This window comes from Pogoniulus pusillus, chromosome 12 (assembly GCF_015220805.1).
Source record: "Pogoniulus pusillus isolate bPogPus1 chromosome 12, bPogPus1.pri, whole genome shotgun sequence".
Lineage (NCBI taxonomy): Eukaryota > Metazoa > Chordata > Aves > Piciformes > Lybiidae > Pogoniulus > Pogoniulus pusillus.
Genome location: NC_087275.1, coordinates 1,342,368 through 1,360,598, shown reverse-complemented (window position 1 = coordinate 1,360,598; position 18,231 = coordinate 1,342,368). Strand labels below are relative to the sequence as shown.

Below are 18,231 nucleotides of genomic sequence, written 5' to 3'. Positions count from 1 at the left end.
GAAAGATCATGGGCTGTACAAAGTGGTTATTCCTACTTATTAAAACAGATGCATAATATCATAGAGTTGGCCAGGTTGGAAGAGACCTCCAAGCTCAGCCAGCCCAACCTAGCACCCAGCCCTGGCCAATTAGCCAGACCATGGCACTAAGTGCCCCAGCCAGGCTTGGCTTCAACACCTCCAGGCACAGCCACTCCACCACCTCCCTGGGCAGCCCATTCCAATGCCAATCACTCTCTCTGCCAACAACTTCCTCCTAACAGCCAGCCTAGACCTGCCCTGGCACAACCTGAGACTGTGTCCCTTTGTTCTGTTGCTGCTTGCCTGGCAGAGGAGCCCAATCCCACCTGGCTGTGACCTCCCTTGAGGCAGTTCTTAGGCTGAGGTCCACTATATGTACTCAGTTTAGGAAGCAGATCTCTGCTCCAGGCCTGATGCCACATTGGAGCCAGTGTTACAGTGCTATAAAGAGGAATTTTTGTTCAAGCAGAACAGCAGAGGTAGCATGCTAATACTTTGAGTCAGGTGCTGAGTGCCCAAACTATGGAAGATCCTTCAGCATATAACTGACTTTGCAATTATCTTCTATTTTCTATTTGAGGTTGCCCAAATTTGTGAATCTCCAGTTGCCCCTTTAAGTGGTGTTCCAGTTTAGAATGTACTGGTGGCATTACAGCCATGGGGATATAGACCCAGTCTGTGAAGGCTCAGGTAAGAGTTTGGATTTTTGGGTTTTTTTTAACTATATGGCACAGTTTTGGTAATACTTTTTTCCAAAAGCTTTATCATCAATGATGAAAGTACTTTTTCAGAAGCTTTACAAAACAAAGCCATATATTAAAAAAAGAGGCATTTACCTGAACTTCTCCAGGCTGGTTCCATGCTCGTGTTTATTCCCCTGCCTGAGGTGTGGGGATTCAGACTGCGGTGCCACTTCAAGAGGTGCTGGTTCTCTTGTGGCTTCCAGAGACTTGGCAAAGACAAAACAAAGTACCCCAAACTGAGCTCTTTTCTTTGCTACACACATTGGAATATTTAGGAAGCTTCCTTGTGAGGTTTAGAAATGTTTGTGTGGCACATGAAAGGCGTTCACAAAATTGTAAGAGAACATCCAGGTGATAGTGAAATGTGGGGGGGTGTAAGCCTGCATTGGCATGGACAACTGCCCAGAAAGCTTTTCGCTTCTCACTCACTGTGGTTGAATGGTGCACATGGTGAAACACAGCTACTTTTTACTTACTCTTGTATAATGTGAGGGCTTATCAAAATCTGGAAGTGCTGATAAGGGCAGTAAACCTAAGTTCTTCTGTTTATACGCTACTCAGCCTTACTCCCCCTGTCCTCCTGGGTCTGAATGAAACAGCTGATGAGATTAGCTTTTCCAGCCAAGTGAAATGCTTGGAGCATGAGATGCCTTTTTAATAAAGGACATTTAAGCTCATAGAAAGAATTACTGTGCAAGAACAGAGGGCAGCTGAGAATCACTGTCTTTTGTTATTAGCCTTCTCAGTTTGCTGTCCGAGACCTCCCCTTCCTTTAGCGCTTTTGATACAAGTGAATCCCGCAGCGATCAAAGGCAGCCTGCCCTTGAGAGAGGCAGGCAGGCAGGTCGCTGTGCTGAGTTAGCTGAAACACAGCTAGATCACGCCATGACTTCTGCACCTTTCCATCAGCTTTTTGCTCTGATGCAGCTTCTGAGAAGTGGATTACTATGCCACTGAAAAAGTGCCACTCTAAATACTTCTCTTGCAGCCTGATACAGTTGGAGGTATCCCTGCTCACTGCAGGGGGGTTGGACAGAATGACTTTTGAGGGTCCCTTCCAACCTGATGTGATCTCTGAAGCTGTAAAATTATGTGAAAGGCAGACTTCAGTTTTGAAAAGTGAAATACACTGAACAGTACAAGTTTCATACTTAAGAGCTATGTTCCAAACCTAGATTGACAGATGCAGCGGTCTGGCCTGGGTGTGTTTGGTGCAAGGTATGGACAGGGCTGAGCAAAGGTGAAGACAAAACAGAACCAATTTTGTGTTGTCCAGTTATGGCCATTTCCCAAAACACACTGAGCTTCATTCTGATTCCCAGAGTTAATTAACAATCACTCAAAATTTATTTGCCCCACGCTGGAGTGCCAATATAAAAGATGTGGTGGTTTGGGTGTGTGTGTCCCCCCCCACTTTGGAAATCACCCAGACTAGACTCAGCAGCTCTGGAAATGGAATGAAGCTTATATTTACAGCTTAGCTCAGTACACAAGCAGATAGTTACAGTATATGCAGTTACAGACAGAAATAGACAAGGTAAAAGGGAATACAGAAACACAGCAGCCCTCCCAGAAACCTGAGTCCCCAGGGGGGGCTCCCAACCACCCTGCCACCTTCTCCCACTCCCCTTCCTTACCCCAGATGTTGCCTTGTGCCCCAAGGAAGAGTGGAGGTCGACCAGGGGGGTTAGGAAGCAAAGCGGGTTCATCAGAGAGATGGAGGGTGAGGTTAGAGAGAAAACACAGCCCAGAGCTCAGGTGAAGAGTGACTCCCTTGTCTGTGTTTGGATTCTTGGTCTTAAACGCCTCAGCAAGCTTATGAGTGAAGTAGACATCATCATTTGTTTCTCTTTCATAACCTGTGATCTAATTCTAGCTAGCTTCAAACTAGCACTGCTCAGATTCTCCTGGCCTTTGGTCTCCACACCTTCTCCCCTGCCCTGCACTAGGCATCAGTGTACTGTGGCAGCAAACTGACTCCTGTACCAGTGACTGGCAGTGAAGTATCGTTTGAGGATATGCATTTAAATCAGGTTGTGGGTTTAGCAGGTTTTGTGGCTGCATTGCAAAATGGGTCATGCTTATGATTCTGACCCAAACTTGGAAATTAGCTTCTGTAGGAGAAGCTAATTCCTCATACAGGATTTAAATGTAGGTTAAAAGTCCTTCAGCGTGCGGTGATGTTGGCAGACTGTGACTCAGTTTACAGTAGAGGCTATTCAAGCGTTTTAGCCTCGCGTGGATTTGTTTATAACAGAAGATTAACAAATGGAACCAAGATAGCCTAGCCAATAGCTTTGAAATGCTGCACTAATGTATGTAGACCAGCTCATCTTAAGGTAATACAAAAGTAAGATTTGTCTTCAGAAGCAACAAGCAAAATACAGAAGACACTGAATGTTGCATCTGTATGAGTGCAGTGCTGCTGATAATGAAGTTATTGACTGGTAGTGTCCAGTTGAGGGGGGAGGGGGAGTGGGAAGGCATCTTAACTGCTGAGGGGTTTGATTCATTTGATTTATTTGTTTTTCTGTGATTAGATGAGCAGTTTTATAAGACTGACTGGTTTGGTACTGTGATAAACTCACGAAGACACCTTCTCAGTCATCAGATGCCCCAGAGGTATAGCCACTAGGAATACAGAGCTACTGGATGGCCGTACCTACGGGATGTACTTTGGTGCTTTCATGTTTTACAAACAGCCTATGCCCTGGTATAGCTGCAAGCAGTCTCATCTTCCACATTGGATGCTCCTGGGTATAAATACTAAAGACTTTGTGGATGATGTGAAAGTATAAACGTTCTGAAGTCTGGCAGATGGTTTGAAATGCTAGTGCCATTGAGTTGGAGCAAAGGCTTTAGGAGTCATGGTTCTTGACATGTTAGAAGAACATGGTAATGGATAGGCATTTTTGATATCAACATAGCAGCAAGCTTCAGGCTGCTCAATGCCTACCTAACTGAGTATGTAATGGTTTGAAACGAGTGGCTTTGCTTCTGTCATGCCTGAAATAACGCAATTTGGCTGCTCCTAAAGCAAACCCAAAGCTTCCTTACGTTGCTGCTTTGCATTTTTTTATTTTAAACTAATATTTGATCGTGACATTGCTGTGCAGTTCTCTGCTGCTTATGTTTTAAGTTGAAATCTCGTTTTTGTTTCAGATTCTCCTTCTTCAGTGGTTAACAAACAGCTTGGATCCATGTCACTTGATGAGCAACAGGGTGCGTGTGACAGGAAATGCGCTATACGCAGCCATAGTTGATTGCAATGCTTCCTTTTAAAGTTGCCTTTCATGATGATAATCAGTCTAAAAATGCTGTTCAGATGCAGAAAGTAGACTTCTGTAAGCAGATCTGCTGGAAACTCATTAATTATTTAACCCTCAATATGAGTAACAGAGTAAGGCTAACTGTTGTTTGCCAAAGCCACCTTAATGTGTTCAATGTAGCTACAGTGAATGTCTTGTGTGCTACAGACACACTGCAGATATTTGGGTTTACATGCAAAGTAAACTTAATTCTTGATACAGTTTTTCTGAGTGATTCTTCTTGGATCAAAATGCAATTGCAAAGATTGAAGTAACTTCTAATCACATAATGCCAAATTTGTTTTACTTGTGCAGAAAAGTGCAGGGTTTTTATACTTCTACAGCTTGAGTAACTCAGGAACATCTCTTACACTTCAGAGCTTCTTGACCTACACCATTTCTGCTAAACAAGAAGTAGTGTTTCTCTGTGCATCAGAGAACCATAGAATCAACCAGGTTGGAAGAGACCTCCGAGCTCAGCTAGCCCAGCCTAGCACCCAGCCCTGGCCAAGCAACCAGACCATGGCACTAAGTGCCCCAGCCAGGCTTGGCTTCAACACCTCCAGGCACAGTGACTCCACCACCTCCCTGGGCAGCCCATTCCAATGCCAATCACTCTCTCTGCCAACAACTTCCTCCTAACATCCAGCCTAGACCTGCCCTGGCACAGCTTGAGGCTGTGTCCCCTTCTTCTGTTGCTGCTTGCCTGGGAGGAGAGCCCAACCCCACCTGGCTACAACCTCCCTTCAGGCAGCTGTAGACAGCAATGAGGTCTGCCCTGAGCCTCCTCTCCTGCAGGCTGCACCCCCCCAGCTCCCTCAGCCTCTCCTCACAGGGCTGTGCTCCAGGCCCCTCCCCAGCTTTGTTGCCCTTCTCTGGACACCTTCCAGCACCTCAACATCTCTCTTGAATTCAGGAGCCCAGAACTGGACACAGCACTCAAGGGGTGGCCTGAGCAGTGCTGAGCACAGGGGCACAAGAACCTCCCTTGTCCTGCTGCCCACACTGCTCCTGAGCCAGCCCAGGATGCCATTGGCTCTGCTGCCCATCTGGGCACTGCTGCCTCATCTTCAGCTCCTCTCTCCCAGCACCCCCAGCTCCCTCTCTGCCTGGCTGCTCTCAGCCACTCTGGCCCCAGCCTGTAGTGCTGCTTGGGGTTGTTGTGGCCAAAGAACCCTGCACTTGGCCTTGTTGAGTGTCATCCCCTTGGCCTCTGCCCACCCATCCAGCCTGGCCAGGTCCCTCTGTAGGGCTCTCCTACCCTCCAATAGATCAGGTTTAGCTCAACAGTTTGCCAGGTTATGCTGTCTGCTGCAAGGAGGAAAGAAATCATTATTTTATGAGAGTAGAACAAGGTAGAACTAATGTAGAAAGTCTGTATGCCTACTCATCTTCTTACAATTGCAAAGATTTAGGAAAAAATGACACTTTTTCAGTGATGTGGTTTAAACCCATCTGACAACAAAGATAAAACCAGAAGGTTTGGTCCCAGGAATCTCTTACCAATTCTGCATCAGATTTCTTTTCAAACAGGATCAGCAGCCGTAAAAACTAGGTTCTGTACTGCTATTTTTGGTTGCATAGACCCATGTTTATAGTAGTTGCTATGATGGTTTAGGAGTTACCCACCCCCCCACTCCTATGAAATCACCCAGCCTAGACTCAGCCAGCTGGGAGTTAAGGGATGGAGCTTGCACAAGAGACAAGCAGAGAGTTACAACAGTTACAGCTACAGACAGAAATAGACAAGTTAAAGGTAATACAGAAACACAACAGCCCTGCCAGAAACCAGAGAGCCCAGGAGGGGCTCCCAACCACCCTGCCACCTCCTTTCCACCCCTCTGCCTTATCCCAGACATCCTTACATTCAAGGCGGGTTTGGAGAATCAGCCAGGGGGGTTAGGAAGCAGAAGGATTAGTTACACAGACAGCAGGTTAGGGAGAGAAGTGCAGGCAGCCAGAGCCAGAGAGCAGCTCTGTTATCTATGTTTTCTTCTACATCTCAGCAAGCCTATGAGTGCAGCAGACATCACCAGTGTTTCCTTTTCACAGCCTATCCTCTAATTCCTCTCACTAAAATATCCCTGCTAGGCTCAAACTAGCAGAAACCTATTTCGGTGCTTCTTACAAAGGCATACACTTGTAAGTGCCATTCTAGTCCAGCAGGGGCTCTTAGGCCATTCCCATGTGTCCAAAGTGCAATTGCAGTGATTGGCACTGGGCTTTATTTTGAGCTGTGGTTGTAACAGGGTGGATTTGAGATTTGCTGCAGCATGAAGGCAATGATTTCAGTGTAAGGTGTTACCTGGATTGGTGTGATTGAAGAGGGAACCTGAAGCCAAAGACTTCCTTGGGTTCTCTTGGAAGTGTGAATGTGCATATGCATCAGATGCTGTCTTAGTACTGCTTCCCACGTGCAGAGGAGCCACACCAGTAGCCGATATTACTACATATTTGCATGTTAGTTACTATTCTCTTGTGGTGACACCCATACCAGCCAGGTGACAGATAGTTGAGCAGGCCCACAACCAGCTGCTATGTCAGCTATTGCAGAGGTAGGTCCTCATAAATAGTTCTGTGAGGACATGAAACTCAGTGGGTATGTGTTTGTCTCAGCTGAGGAACTCTGCCTCCCAGTCAAACTGATTGAGAGTTGGAATGGATATAGAGCTTTCCAGAACTGTTCTGAGCTCAATAACTTCAGACCTGTGCTTCATTGTAAGGCCCAGCATGGTCTGTACTGCCTCCTACAGAGAATCATAGAGTCAGCCAGGTTGGAAGAGACCCCCCCAAGCTCAGCCAGCCCAACCTAGAGCCCAGCCCTGGCCAAGCAACCAGACCATGGCACTAAGTGCCCCAGCCAGGCTGTGCTTCAACACCTCCAGGCACGGCGACTCCACCACCTCCCTGGGCAGCCCATTCCAATGCCAATCACTCTCTCTGCCAACAACTTCCTCCTAACATCCAGCCTAGACCTGCCCTGGCACAGCTTGAGGCTATGTCCCCTTCTTCTGTTGCTGCTTGCCTGGCAGAAGAGCCCAACCCCACCTGACTACAGCCTCCCTTCAGGTAGCTGTAGATAGCAATGAGCTCTGCCCTGAGCCTCCTCTCCTGCAGGCTGCACACCCCCAGCTCCCTCAGCCTCTCCTCACAGGGCTGTGCTCCAGGCCCCTCACCAGCTTCATTGCCCTTCTCTGGACACCTTCCAGCACCTCAACATCTCTCTGGAATTGAGGAGCCCAGTTCCAGACTTTTGAGTGTGAATGCATAGGAGCAGTGCTTCCTCTGGAAGTGCAGTCAGGCTTTATGCACCTAGGCTAAATGTGTTGGTGTTGAGACTTTCCAAGAGGAAAGCACTGTTATGGTAGCATGGGCTGAGCTCCATATTCATTTAGGTTCCTTGTAGGGTAGCAGTCTTTGGTTACTTTGCTCAGCAATGGTAACTTGTTTTGTGCTGAAGTATTGCACAGCAATACCAAGTTACTGTTTAGTCATTGTTTGGTGGCTGTCTTGGACTATTCAAGGCAGTAAATTTACCTATCTGGATTCCCAATTCAGAGGTTATGTTCTGCCTGTACCTGTGACAAGGAAGGTAAAGAATTCTCCAGTGATCTGTTTTTGCTCTTTCACTGTCCAGCTTCCTATTGACCAGTGCAGTATATTGGAACAATCAGTGTTTGTTCTTGTGTAAGATGAGATGCTCAGAATCTGAACAAGCTTTTATACTAAGAGAGGTTTGCTGATAGGTTACCAAAAAAAAATGGAGAAGGCACCTCTCTGGTTAAGAAAGAGCATGTCCTTGTTGTTCCACATACCTACGTGCTCCACCAGGAGATAGCTTCTTACTCAGTTTCTTTCACAAACTGAAAGCTTTCCTTTTGATCAGTTTTATTCTTGCTGCAGTGTAACTGGAAGCTTTCCTTTAGAGAGGCTATGAGCTTTGCAGAGAGCAAGGCCCATGCCTTATCAATGATTAAGATCATGGTTGTACTGCTTCATTCCCTTTCACATATGAACACTTTAATCTGTCTTTCAGAATCTTTGGGGGGGGGGGAGGTGTTGTTGTTGGTTTTTTGTTTGGCTTGTTTGTTTTATTGCATTTCTCTTCAGAATTTAGAATTCTTTGGAGCAGTTGATCACTGCCCCAGTTTTGTGAGCTTCTCCCTGTCAGCAGTTAAAAATAGGAGCATTGGCTAGTAGGTTAAATTATTGTGGTTCTAGAATTTAATTGCATTAATTATTACTTATTAATAGTATTATTTAATTGCTATGTCCTGTGGCAGTATTGCAGCCATTGCTGTTTTAGTAATAGCCTTTCTTTTAGTGGGGGCGTTTGTGGGTCTGTGCTCGAATTGGATGCTAGAATTGTTGTTGAAGTTTGTCTAATGTCACAGAATCATAGATTCACAACCAGGGGATCTGAAGCTTTTCTTTTATTAGGGTCAGTCTCCTTCCAATACTTAAGTAAACTTGAGTCAGACTTCTGTCCTCTATAAAGCAAAGAAAACATGTCATGATTTCGTCCAAACAGTCACGAGACAAAAAGCTGAAAAGCAAAGTTACCACACATAGGCTACTGAGTGGTGTCTCACCCTGAGTAAGCTCCTGTGTGAGTTCTGAGAGTGGCACTCTGCAGTGGGGCTGAGTCTCATGGTACCTTACAGAATCTCTCAGTATTGCCCAAAGCCCATTCAGTAGTAATGGCAGTTGTGCCATGCACGTGCAGAGACTGTGACCATGAATGCTCCTCAAGGGTGGTGGTGAATGGATGCCACTCAGCAGCTCTGTTTTAAAGGAGCCACACTTAACATCCTTTAAACCATGTGTGCAGCAGATACTTGGTGAACTTGCAGTGGTTTTCAATTTGATTGGCTTTGTTGCTTTCAAACATAATAGTTTGCTTTGCAAGTTCTTACACTTAGAATCATAGAATCAACCAGGTTGGAACCCAGCCCAACCTAGCACCCAGCCCTAGACAATCAACCAGACCATGGCACTAAGTGCCCCAGCCAGGCTTGGCTGCAACACCTTTAGGGACGGTGACTCCACCACCTCCCTGGGCAGCCCATTCCAATGCCAATCACTCTCTCTGGTGGCAACTTCCTCTTAACATCCAGCCTAGACCTCCCCTGGCACAGCTTGAGACTGTGTCCCCTTCTTCTGTTGCTGGTTGTCTGGCAGAAGAGACCAACCCCACCTGGCCACAACCTCCTAGAGAATGATGAGCTCTGCCCTGAGCCTCCTCTTCTGCAGGCTGCACACCCCCAGCTCCCTCAGCCTCTCCTCACAGGGCTGTGCTCCAGGCCCCTCCCCAGCCTTGCTGCCCTTCTCCAAACACCTTCCAGCACCTCAACAGCTCTCTTGAATGGTGGAGCCCAGAACTGGACACAGCGCTCCAGGGGTGTCCTGAGCAGTGCTGAGCACAGGGGCAGAAGAACCTCCCTTGTCCTGCTGCCCACACTGCTCCTGAGCCAGCCCAGGATGCCATTGGCTCTGCTGCCCACCTGGGCACTGCTGCCTCCTCTGCAGCTGCTCTCTCCCAGCACCCCCAGCTCCCTCTCTGCCTGGCTGCTCTCAGCCACTCTGTCCCCAGCCTGTAGTGCTGCTTGGGGTTGTTGTGGCCAAAGTGCACAACCCTGCACTTGGCCTTGTTCACTCTCATCCCCTTGGCCTCTGCCCACCCATCCAGCCTGGCCAGGTCCCTCCACAGGGCTCTACTACCCTCTCCACACCTGCTCCTAGCTTGGTGTCATCTGCAAACTTACTGATGCTGGACTCAGTCCCCCTGTCCAGATCATCAATAAAGATGTTGAACAGGATTGTAACAGTTACAGTATGAAAGGTTTTTAAGGCCAAAGTTCTCAGTCTATGAATTTACCTTGTTTTTATGACTAGTTGACAGTGTACAGCAGCTCTATAGATACTGATAGTTGACTGGGTTCTAAGTAAGAAAATACATAGAGGAGATGGTGACTGTTGTAGACAGCTGAGTGTCTCTAAGTCTCATAATCCTTGTGTCTGTTTAAGGAGGCGAAGCCCCTCACTTAGAAAAGCATGTTATCTGCTTGCTGCTAATAAACTTGGTTACAGAGGGGTCTGCTGCTAAAGGATAACGCTGTGTGTACACAGACCTATCTGCAGTTTCATTTACCTGCATGCTGAAGGTTAGCATCTCCTTTCTTTGCTCTTAGGGCATTTTTAAAGCATTTTGTGTGTTTACTCTAAACCTTTTTAACTTTCTGCTTGGGCCATAAGGGTTCTTAAATGGATATTGTGTATGTTACTACCACCTTTGGCCTTTGTTAGGGTAATTAAATTACTCTTTCTAATTCTAACAGCTTTATGTATGTTACTGATACCCATCCAAACTTTGTCAACCCCATATTTACAGAGTGTGATAAGCCACGAACAGGAACAGGAGAACCAGTTTTGAGTTTGCACTACAGCACAGAAGGAACAACTACAAGCACAATAAAACTGGACTTCACTGATGAGTGGTAAGAAGTTGATTTTGGTTTTCACTGGTTATTGATCACTACATACAACTTACAGTCATCTAGCACAGAGATACATTACTTTTCCATATGGTATATGCATATTTTCAGTGTATACAGGCAGTTTGAAAAGGCTCTAGTTAATCTAACCTGAAGCTAGATTAACATGAAGTTTGTGCAGGAGGGGTTTTGTGATATTTAATGTGAACCTTTTTAATGCTAACATAATTGGAAATGTTCCATCTTCATCAAACCCCAGCATAGTGTTAGTGTTTCCTATCTTACCAAAGCAGTGGAGTGATGGATAGGTTGTCCAGGGGCTAGCACTTAAGATTCAATTCTTTGCTCTACCAGACTGCTCATATTTTTCCTTCCATGTCACTGTTCCCAAGTTGCCAAACTGTAAAGTCAGTATTTCAATCAGTGTTTCTGTCTAAGGAGTGTTGATAAAAGCATATGGTTAGGATTCCAACTTTGTGGACTGCTTAGATCTCACAGTGATGGTATTCTTTTCACGTAATAAATGTATACGCTGTCTATAACTGCCCTAACTTGAATTGGTATTGAAGTCTTATCACTAAAGCATCTTAGCATCTCTCAAAGTAACCACAATGTTAAGAAGCCAGTAGAGTGTAGAAGGAGCAAAGGTGAGGGGCAGGAAGATTATTTGTTAGAAAAACCTGTAACTGGGGAAGCAAAGACTACTAGACTTAACTGCTAAAACTTAACTTCACGTAGATATTCTGTATTACAGCAAGTATTTTAACAAACCTCTTGGCTGAGCACCATGTGAACAATAAACATCAAATGCAATACAGGAGGAGAGTGAAGGACTTACTCTTTTTAAATGCTAGCAATATTCAAGGTTTTAGGACAGCTCTTATAGGAAGACGTATTTGAACAAGCAGTACATGGGAAATAAACAAAAATGATGGGAACCCAGAATGTGCAGTGTAATAGAGGGAAGCTGCCTGGATCTCCAGAAAGTATTTGATAGTTTGCCACATGCTGAACTTATACTAAGGTGGCATAGATAGAGAGATGGATAGATCAATACAGAAACTGAGCTTATATTAAAGGTGGGATGGATAGATAGATCAGTACAGAAACTGAGCTTATATTAAAGGTGGGATAGATAGATAGATCAATGCAGAAACTGAGCTTATATTAAAGGTGGGATGGATAGATAGATCAGTACAGAAACTGAGCTTATATTAAAGGTGGGATAGATAGATAGATAGATAGATAGATAGATAGATAGATAGATAGATAGATCAATGCAGAAACTGAGCTTATATTAAAGGTGGGATGGATAGATAGATAGATAGATAGATAGATAGATAGATAGATAGATCAATGCAGAAACTGAGCTTATATTAAAGGTGGGATAGATCAGTACAGAAACTGAGCTTATATTAAAGGTGGGATGGATAGATAGATCAACACAGAAACTGAGCTTAAAGGTGGGATAGATAGATCAATACAGAAACTGAGCTTATATTAAAGGTGGGATGGATAGATCAATCAATACAGAAACTGAGCTTATATTAAAGGTGGGATAGATAGATAGATCAATCAATACAGAAACTGAGCTTATATTAAAGGTGGGATGGATAGATAGATCAATCAATACAGAAACTGAGCTTATATTAAAGGTGGGATGGATAGATAGATCAATCAATACAGAAACAGCTTATATTAAAGGTGGGATAGATAGATAGATCAATACAGAAACTGAACTTATATTAAAGATGAGATAGATCAATACAGAAACTGAACTTTAAAATCAAAGGTGGGATGGATAGATAGATAGATCAGTACTGAGACTAAGCTTATGTTAAATGTGAGATAGATCAATAAAGAAACTGAGCTTATATTAAAGGTGGGATGGATAGATAGATAGATAGATAGATAGATAGATAGATAGATAGATAGATCACAGAAAGTGAACATGGTAGTATGCTAACTTCATGGAGCTTTTGTAGTGGGTAGTGTAGTGCTGGCAGAGAGAGGAAGGAGCATTTGGTAGTGGTATGAACGAAGTAACATTCAGTAAAACAGCAGAGTTAACAGAACAAGATTGGGGATTTTAGTTTTGTTTAGGGGTTTTGCTTGTTGTTTTAGTGCTTAGATTGTGATAAAGTTCATGAAAGTGCTGTATGAAATACTAAAAGTCCTTCCCTTGGTGTCTGGCAGCACACTTCTGGGCTGTCTGTTCGTTCAGAAACAATGCATTACTTACTACAAATACCTTGAGGGCTAAGAACATTTTTTCCATGCTCCAAATCTGTTACAGAAATGCAACAGGCTTTTGCTCATCAAGATGGGTAAAAGGTCTCATATTTAATGAAAAACTTCAAAGCACTTAGGTCCAGGCTGGTTTCTCAAGAATGTAGACCAAGTATGATTTATGCTGCTTCTATTTTATATGCTTCTTTATGTAGCATATCAGCTAGTTATGAGCAAACAAGAAGTAAGAATACATTCCACATTCTTGGGAACCATGCTTATAGTTCCCAGACCTCATCTTTGCCTCCTCATTCGCCCAGTGCTTTGCCTAAGCTGCAGCTGCCAGCACAGATGTGGGACAGAGCAGAACGAGAGAGCTCAGGAGCAGCTTTGGATTGCCTCAAATAAGGTTGCCTTCAGAGTCTGAAAACATTAGTTTTGACAGTATTCAGAACTTCAGTGTTACACATTTCCTGAGCAAGAATTTTCCTTATTGTGAACTGAAATTAGTGTTGCACAGTAATTACCTACACATAACAGGGAGTAAATCCCAAACATCAGCTGAATTACTTGGGGCAATTAATGAGGCAGGAATTATAAAAGAGGAAGTTAATTTTATTTCCTGCAAGCCCTGCCCACAGCTCTACACAAATGAGTTACATTTGGGTTCTGATTCGGTCAGGAAACACTTCCCAAGGATGCTTCTGGATTCATTCATTTAGGAGAATCAGAACATTGGAAAAGTTTAGCCACACAATGGCTTTGCCTCACTTACAAATAGGCAGCCTGGAGCCCTAGGGAAAGTCTGTGCTACTCACTGCAGGGAGTAGGAATTTCAAGCTAGTCCCTGGCTTCTTTGTGGCAGTGTTGGAACTGCTCAGCCATTGAGAGGCTTCTGGATCTTCCCAGGGTGCTGGGAAAGAGGCAGAGGATCTCTGACCTGATCCTGATCCTGGTTCCTCTTGGCACAGAGGTTTGCAGAGGTGCAGGCAGCATCTCTTGCAGATGTGCAGAGAGCACCATGTCAGTGGTACTTCTTTACATGTCATGAGGCACTTAAATGCCTTCTCCTGGGAAACTTGAGGCACTTAGTTCAAGCCCAAAACATCAGGGACAAGCTGTTCTGAAGCAGGGGGCCGAGCAGAACACATTGTCCAAGAGCAGTGAGGCAGAGGCAGCAAGGCAGAAGCAGCACACACTGAGGCAGAGCAGTGAGGCAGAGGCAGCACAACTGCTTGCAACTTAGTTCAATTTCTATGACTTGCCTAAGTGCAAAGGCTCCTTTGGCCACAGAGAGTCACCAATCAGATGGCATTTGCCAAACTGACCATATTAGGTGACCCCAGGGCTTGCTCACCCTTAGTTGGGCAAGACACCAACAAGTACCTGAACAGCTGTGGGTACCTGTTTATCACTTTGGGAGGGGACATAATGGCCCAAGCCTTTGTTTTGCTCCTGCCCGTGCTTCCCCCATGAGCAGAAGGGTGGGGCAAGCCAGGATATCTAATAGGCTATTAGCCTGCCAGGACACCAGCTGATAGTAGGTCTTGAGAAATAACAGAACTTCAAGGACCAAAACCTGAGATCAGAAGTCCACGCCTCTAAAGGCACAGCAATGATGGTTTGTGGTAGAGAATCTAGACACTTTTGTTTTTTTAATAAGATGGGGTAAAAGTATGTGTTAGTGCTCAGCTGACAGCTTGTAATACTGCTGAGAAGATTTCTTATGACTGATGCACGCAAAACAAAAGTATGAGTAGTGAAAGGATATATGTGTTATTGAAAAGCCATTAAATCCTTTAGAAGTTAAGAAAAAGGATCACAGAATCAGCCTGGTTGGAAGAGACCTCCAAGCTCAGCCCTGGCCAATCAACCAGACCATGGCACTAAGTGCCCCAGCCAGGCTTGGCTTCAACACCTCCAGGCACAGTGACTCCACCACCTCCCTGGGCAGCCCGTTCCAATGCCAATCACTCTGACAACAACTTCCTCCTGACATCCAGCCTGAACCTGCCCTGGCACAGCTTGAGACTCTGTCCCCTTCTTCTCTTGCTGGCTGCCTGGCAGAAGAGCCCAACCCCACCTGGCTACAGCCTCCCTGCAGGTAGTTGCAGACAGCAATGAGCTCTGCCCTGAGCCTCCTCTGCTGCAGTCTGCACACCCCCAGTTCCCTCAGCCTCTCCTCACAGGGCTTGTTGCAGAGGAACAGTAAGGGATGAGTGGTGATGGACAAAATGAAAAACATTGAAATTGCTGTGAAGTTTGTTACTTGTAGCTACTGCCAGAAGTTACTGAATTGTGGGACTGCAGTGAGGAAGGTGATGGTCAGGCTGTGCTATTGCAAAGGTCTTAATCTATTTGCATTATTCATACTTTTAAAGCTTCTTTTTTTTTTTACATGTTATGTTGACAGGAGCAGCACAAATTCAAGCTCTAGAGGAAGTGGAAGTCATTGCAAAACTGAAGGTCAAGAAGACTCTGTCAAAAAAGCCTCAGAAGAGTCAGAGCTTGGAGATGAAGAAACAAGTAAGATACAGCACAATTTCTGTAGTGTTGAGGCAGTGTCTGTGACTACCACTGAACACAGTGGGAGCCTCACACACAAGCAAAAGCAGAATACAGCCATGCCAGAACATGACTTTTGTAGGGACAAACCCCAAACAACCTGAGAGAGCTGTCCCTTGTTCTGTTGCTGGGTGCCTGGCAGCAGAGCCCAACCCCACCTGGCTACAGCCTCCCTGCAGGCAGCTGCAGACAGCAATGAGCTCTGCCCTGAGCCTCCTCTTCTGCAGGCTGCACACCCCCAGCTCCCTCAGCCTCTCCTCACAGGGCTGTGCTCCAGGCCCCTCCCCAGCCTTGCTGCCCTTCTCCAAACACCTTCCAGCACCTCAACATCTGTCTTGAATGGAGGAGCCCAGAACTGGCCACAGCACTCCAGGTGTGGCCTGAGCAGTGCTGAGCACAGGGGCAGAAGAGCCTCCCTTGTCCTGCTGGCCACACTCTTCCTGATTGTGATGGTTTGGGTGTTCCCCACCCCTACACACTTTGGAAATCACCCAGACTTGACTCAGCTGGCTCTGGAAGTTGAACGAAACTTATATTTACAGCTAGCACAATGTACAAGCAGATAGTTACAGTAAATACAATTACAAACAGAAATATACAAAATAAAATGTAATACAGAAACACAACTCCCTTCCCAGAAACCTGAGTCCCCAGGAGGGGCTCCCAACCACCCCTTCACCTTCCCACTGCCCCCCTCAACCTTACCCCAGTCCCAAGGAAGAATGGAGGTTCAGCCAGGGGGTTAGGAAGCAAAGTGGGTTAGTCCAGAACAGAGGATGAGGTTAGAGGGTAAGATGCAGCTCAGCCAGCAGCCCATCTGTTTTTCTTCCTTGTTCCTACACATCTCAGCAAGCCTATGAGCGAAGCAGACATCATCACTGTTTTCCTTTCACAGCCTGTAATCTAATTCTTTTCACCAAAACATTCTAGCCTGCTTCAAACTAGCACACTGAGCCAGGCCAGGATGCCATTGGCTCTGCTGTCCACCTGGGCACACTCGTGGCTTATCTTCAGCTCCTCTCTCCCAGCACCCCCAGCTCCCTCTCTGCCTGGCTGCTCTCAGCCACTCTGTCCCCAGCCTGTAGTGCTGCTTGGGGTAGTTGTGGCCAAAGTGTAGAACCCTGCACTTGGCCTTGTTCACTCCCATCCCCTTGGCCTCTGCCCACCCATCCAGCCCGGCCAGGTCCCTCTGCAGGGCTCTCCTACCCTCCAACAGCTCCACACCTGCTCCTGGCTTGGTGTCAGTTCTTAAATCCTTACTCTGTCGTGTTTTTTTTCCTACAGCCATGTTCTGCCCCAGTTTGTATTAAAAAGTGGAAGAACTGCACTCTGCAGTCATAAATGAGTGCTAGGCATTTTGTTACATTTCTTTCTACCCTTCAGTGTATTTTGCTACCTATGGTTGTCTTGCTTGAGTTAATTGCCAAAAGGACAGTCAAGACAAATGACTGGTCCCAGAGATATGGGACTTTCTATGAAATATCCTTTTAGTAGAGGGAGAACCTAACTTCTGTCTTCAGAAATAACAGCTTTCAGTAAGGGATCATCTCTTTAAAGAGTACTAGTGCTAGTTCTACAGAGAGAGTTGTCAGAGTGTGGCATATTGAGTGTATTAAGGAACAAGAAAGACCTGGTTTTGCTTTGGTAGTGTATAGACCTGGACAACTAGATAGTGACTTAGATGGGAGTCATTTGCCATAGCAATGGGCTACCCAGGGAGGTGGTGGAGTGGCTGTGCCTGGAGGTGTTGAAGCAAAGCCTGGCTCGGGCACTGAGTGCCATGGTCTGGTTGCTTGGCTAGGGCTGGGTGCTAGGTTGGACTGGCTGAGCTTGGAGGTCTCTTCCAACCTGGTTGATTCTATGATTCTAAGTGATTAGTGTCTGAGATTGCAGTAAAGTGACGTGGCCTTTGGAGGGCATTGCTTTGATTAGTTGGAGCTAGGAGCTCTAGTATTTAGATTTGCTTACGTTACAGAAGCATGTCTAAATGAAACACTGTGATTAAAGTTTAACTTGCTTCCTTCAGGGGTTCCTGATGAACATCCCAGGGATGATGCAAGTGCTGAAGGACTGAAAACTACAGATCAAACTGTAGAGAGGACAGAAGCGAGTATGTTCTCTATGCTTTCAAGTAAAGGTTGTATGAAGTAGAAAATGATAAAGTAAATGTTCACTAGAAACTCAGTATGCATAATTTAACTTCTGTGACCATTTGGAATGTTTTCTAAACCAGGATGTAATCATTAATGCTGTCACTTATTTTACCCACACTTTCTGTTAGCTGCGTCAGATAAATCTGGTCCTGAACATTCTGGAATCCAACCAGAAGAAAATGGTCCTGATGCTGATGCTGTCTCTGGAAACGTAGAGGGAGAAGCCTCCTGTGAGAAGAGCATGAATCAAGAAGTTTCAGGTCAAAGTGTTGCATCTGCTGTCAGCTCTGTTGCAAATGATGAACCTCAGCTTCAGCCATACCCAGAACCCTCAGGGCTCGCAACTCCAGAGGAGTCCTCCACCAGGACCTCAGCACTCCAAGAAACCGACGATAGTGATGATGATCCTGTTCTGATCCCAGGGGCACGGTATCGAGGAGGACCAGGACACAGGTCAGGGAAATACTTTTCTCTGCTGTTTCTTTCCAAAGTGCTTTTTCCCCCCACTTTTATTTTTTTAAGGAAAGAGCTAGAAACCTATACCTTATATCCTCACTGAAAATAGATTGCTCTTTGACAACTGGCCAAGAGCTTGGTGTCTAATTTGTCTATGTGTAGGATAGCTATTTTTATACAGCTATGTATGTGTAGCCACGTTTTCCTTCCTAGCCAAGCAAGCTCCTACAGATCTAATACTTGCTTGTGCTTATTTCTTGCC

At 45.5% G+C, this 18,231-nt stretch overlaps 1 protein-coding gene across 3 annotated transcripts in view; it reads left to right on the top strand.

The window, feature by feature from the left end:
- The window catches only part of DCAF6 (DDB1 and CUL4 associated factor 6), a 113,088-nt gene that overhangs the window by 68,522 nt on the left and 26,335 nt on the right, over positions 1 to 18,231 (top strand). For 2 of the 3 annotated variants that reach the window (XM_064152238.1, XM_064152236.1), the window contains 5 exons: positions 3,927 to 3,986; positions 10,464 to 10,569; positions 15,209 to 15,321; positions 17,387 to 17,470; positions 17,642 to 17,966. In XM_064152238.1, coding sequence (XP_064008308.1) covers positions 3,927 to 3,986; positions 10,464 to 10,569; positions 15,209 to 15,321; positions 17,387 to 17,470; positions 17,642 to 17,966 — 688 coding nt within the window. The remainder of the gene's footprint in view (positions 1 to 3,926; positions 3,987 to 10,463; positions 10,570 to 15,208; positions 15,322 to 17,386; positions 17,471 to 17,641; positions 17,967 to 18,231) is intronic. The other variant, XM_064152237.1, reaches the window with a different exon arrangement.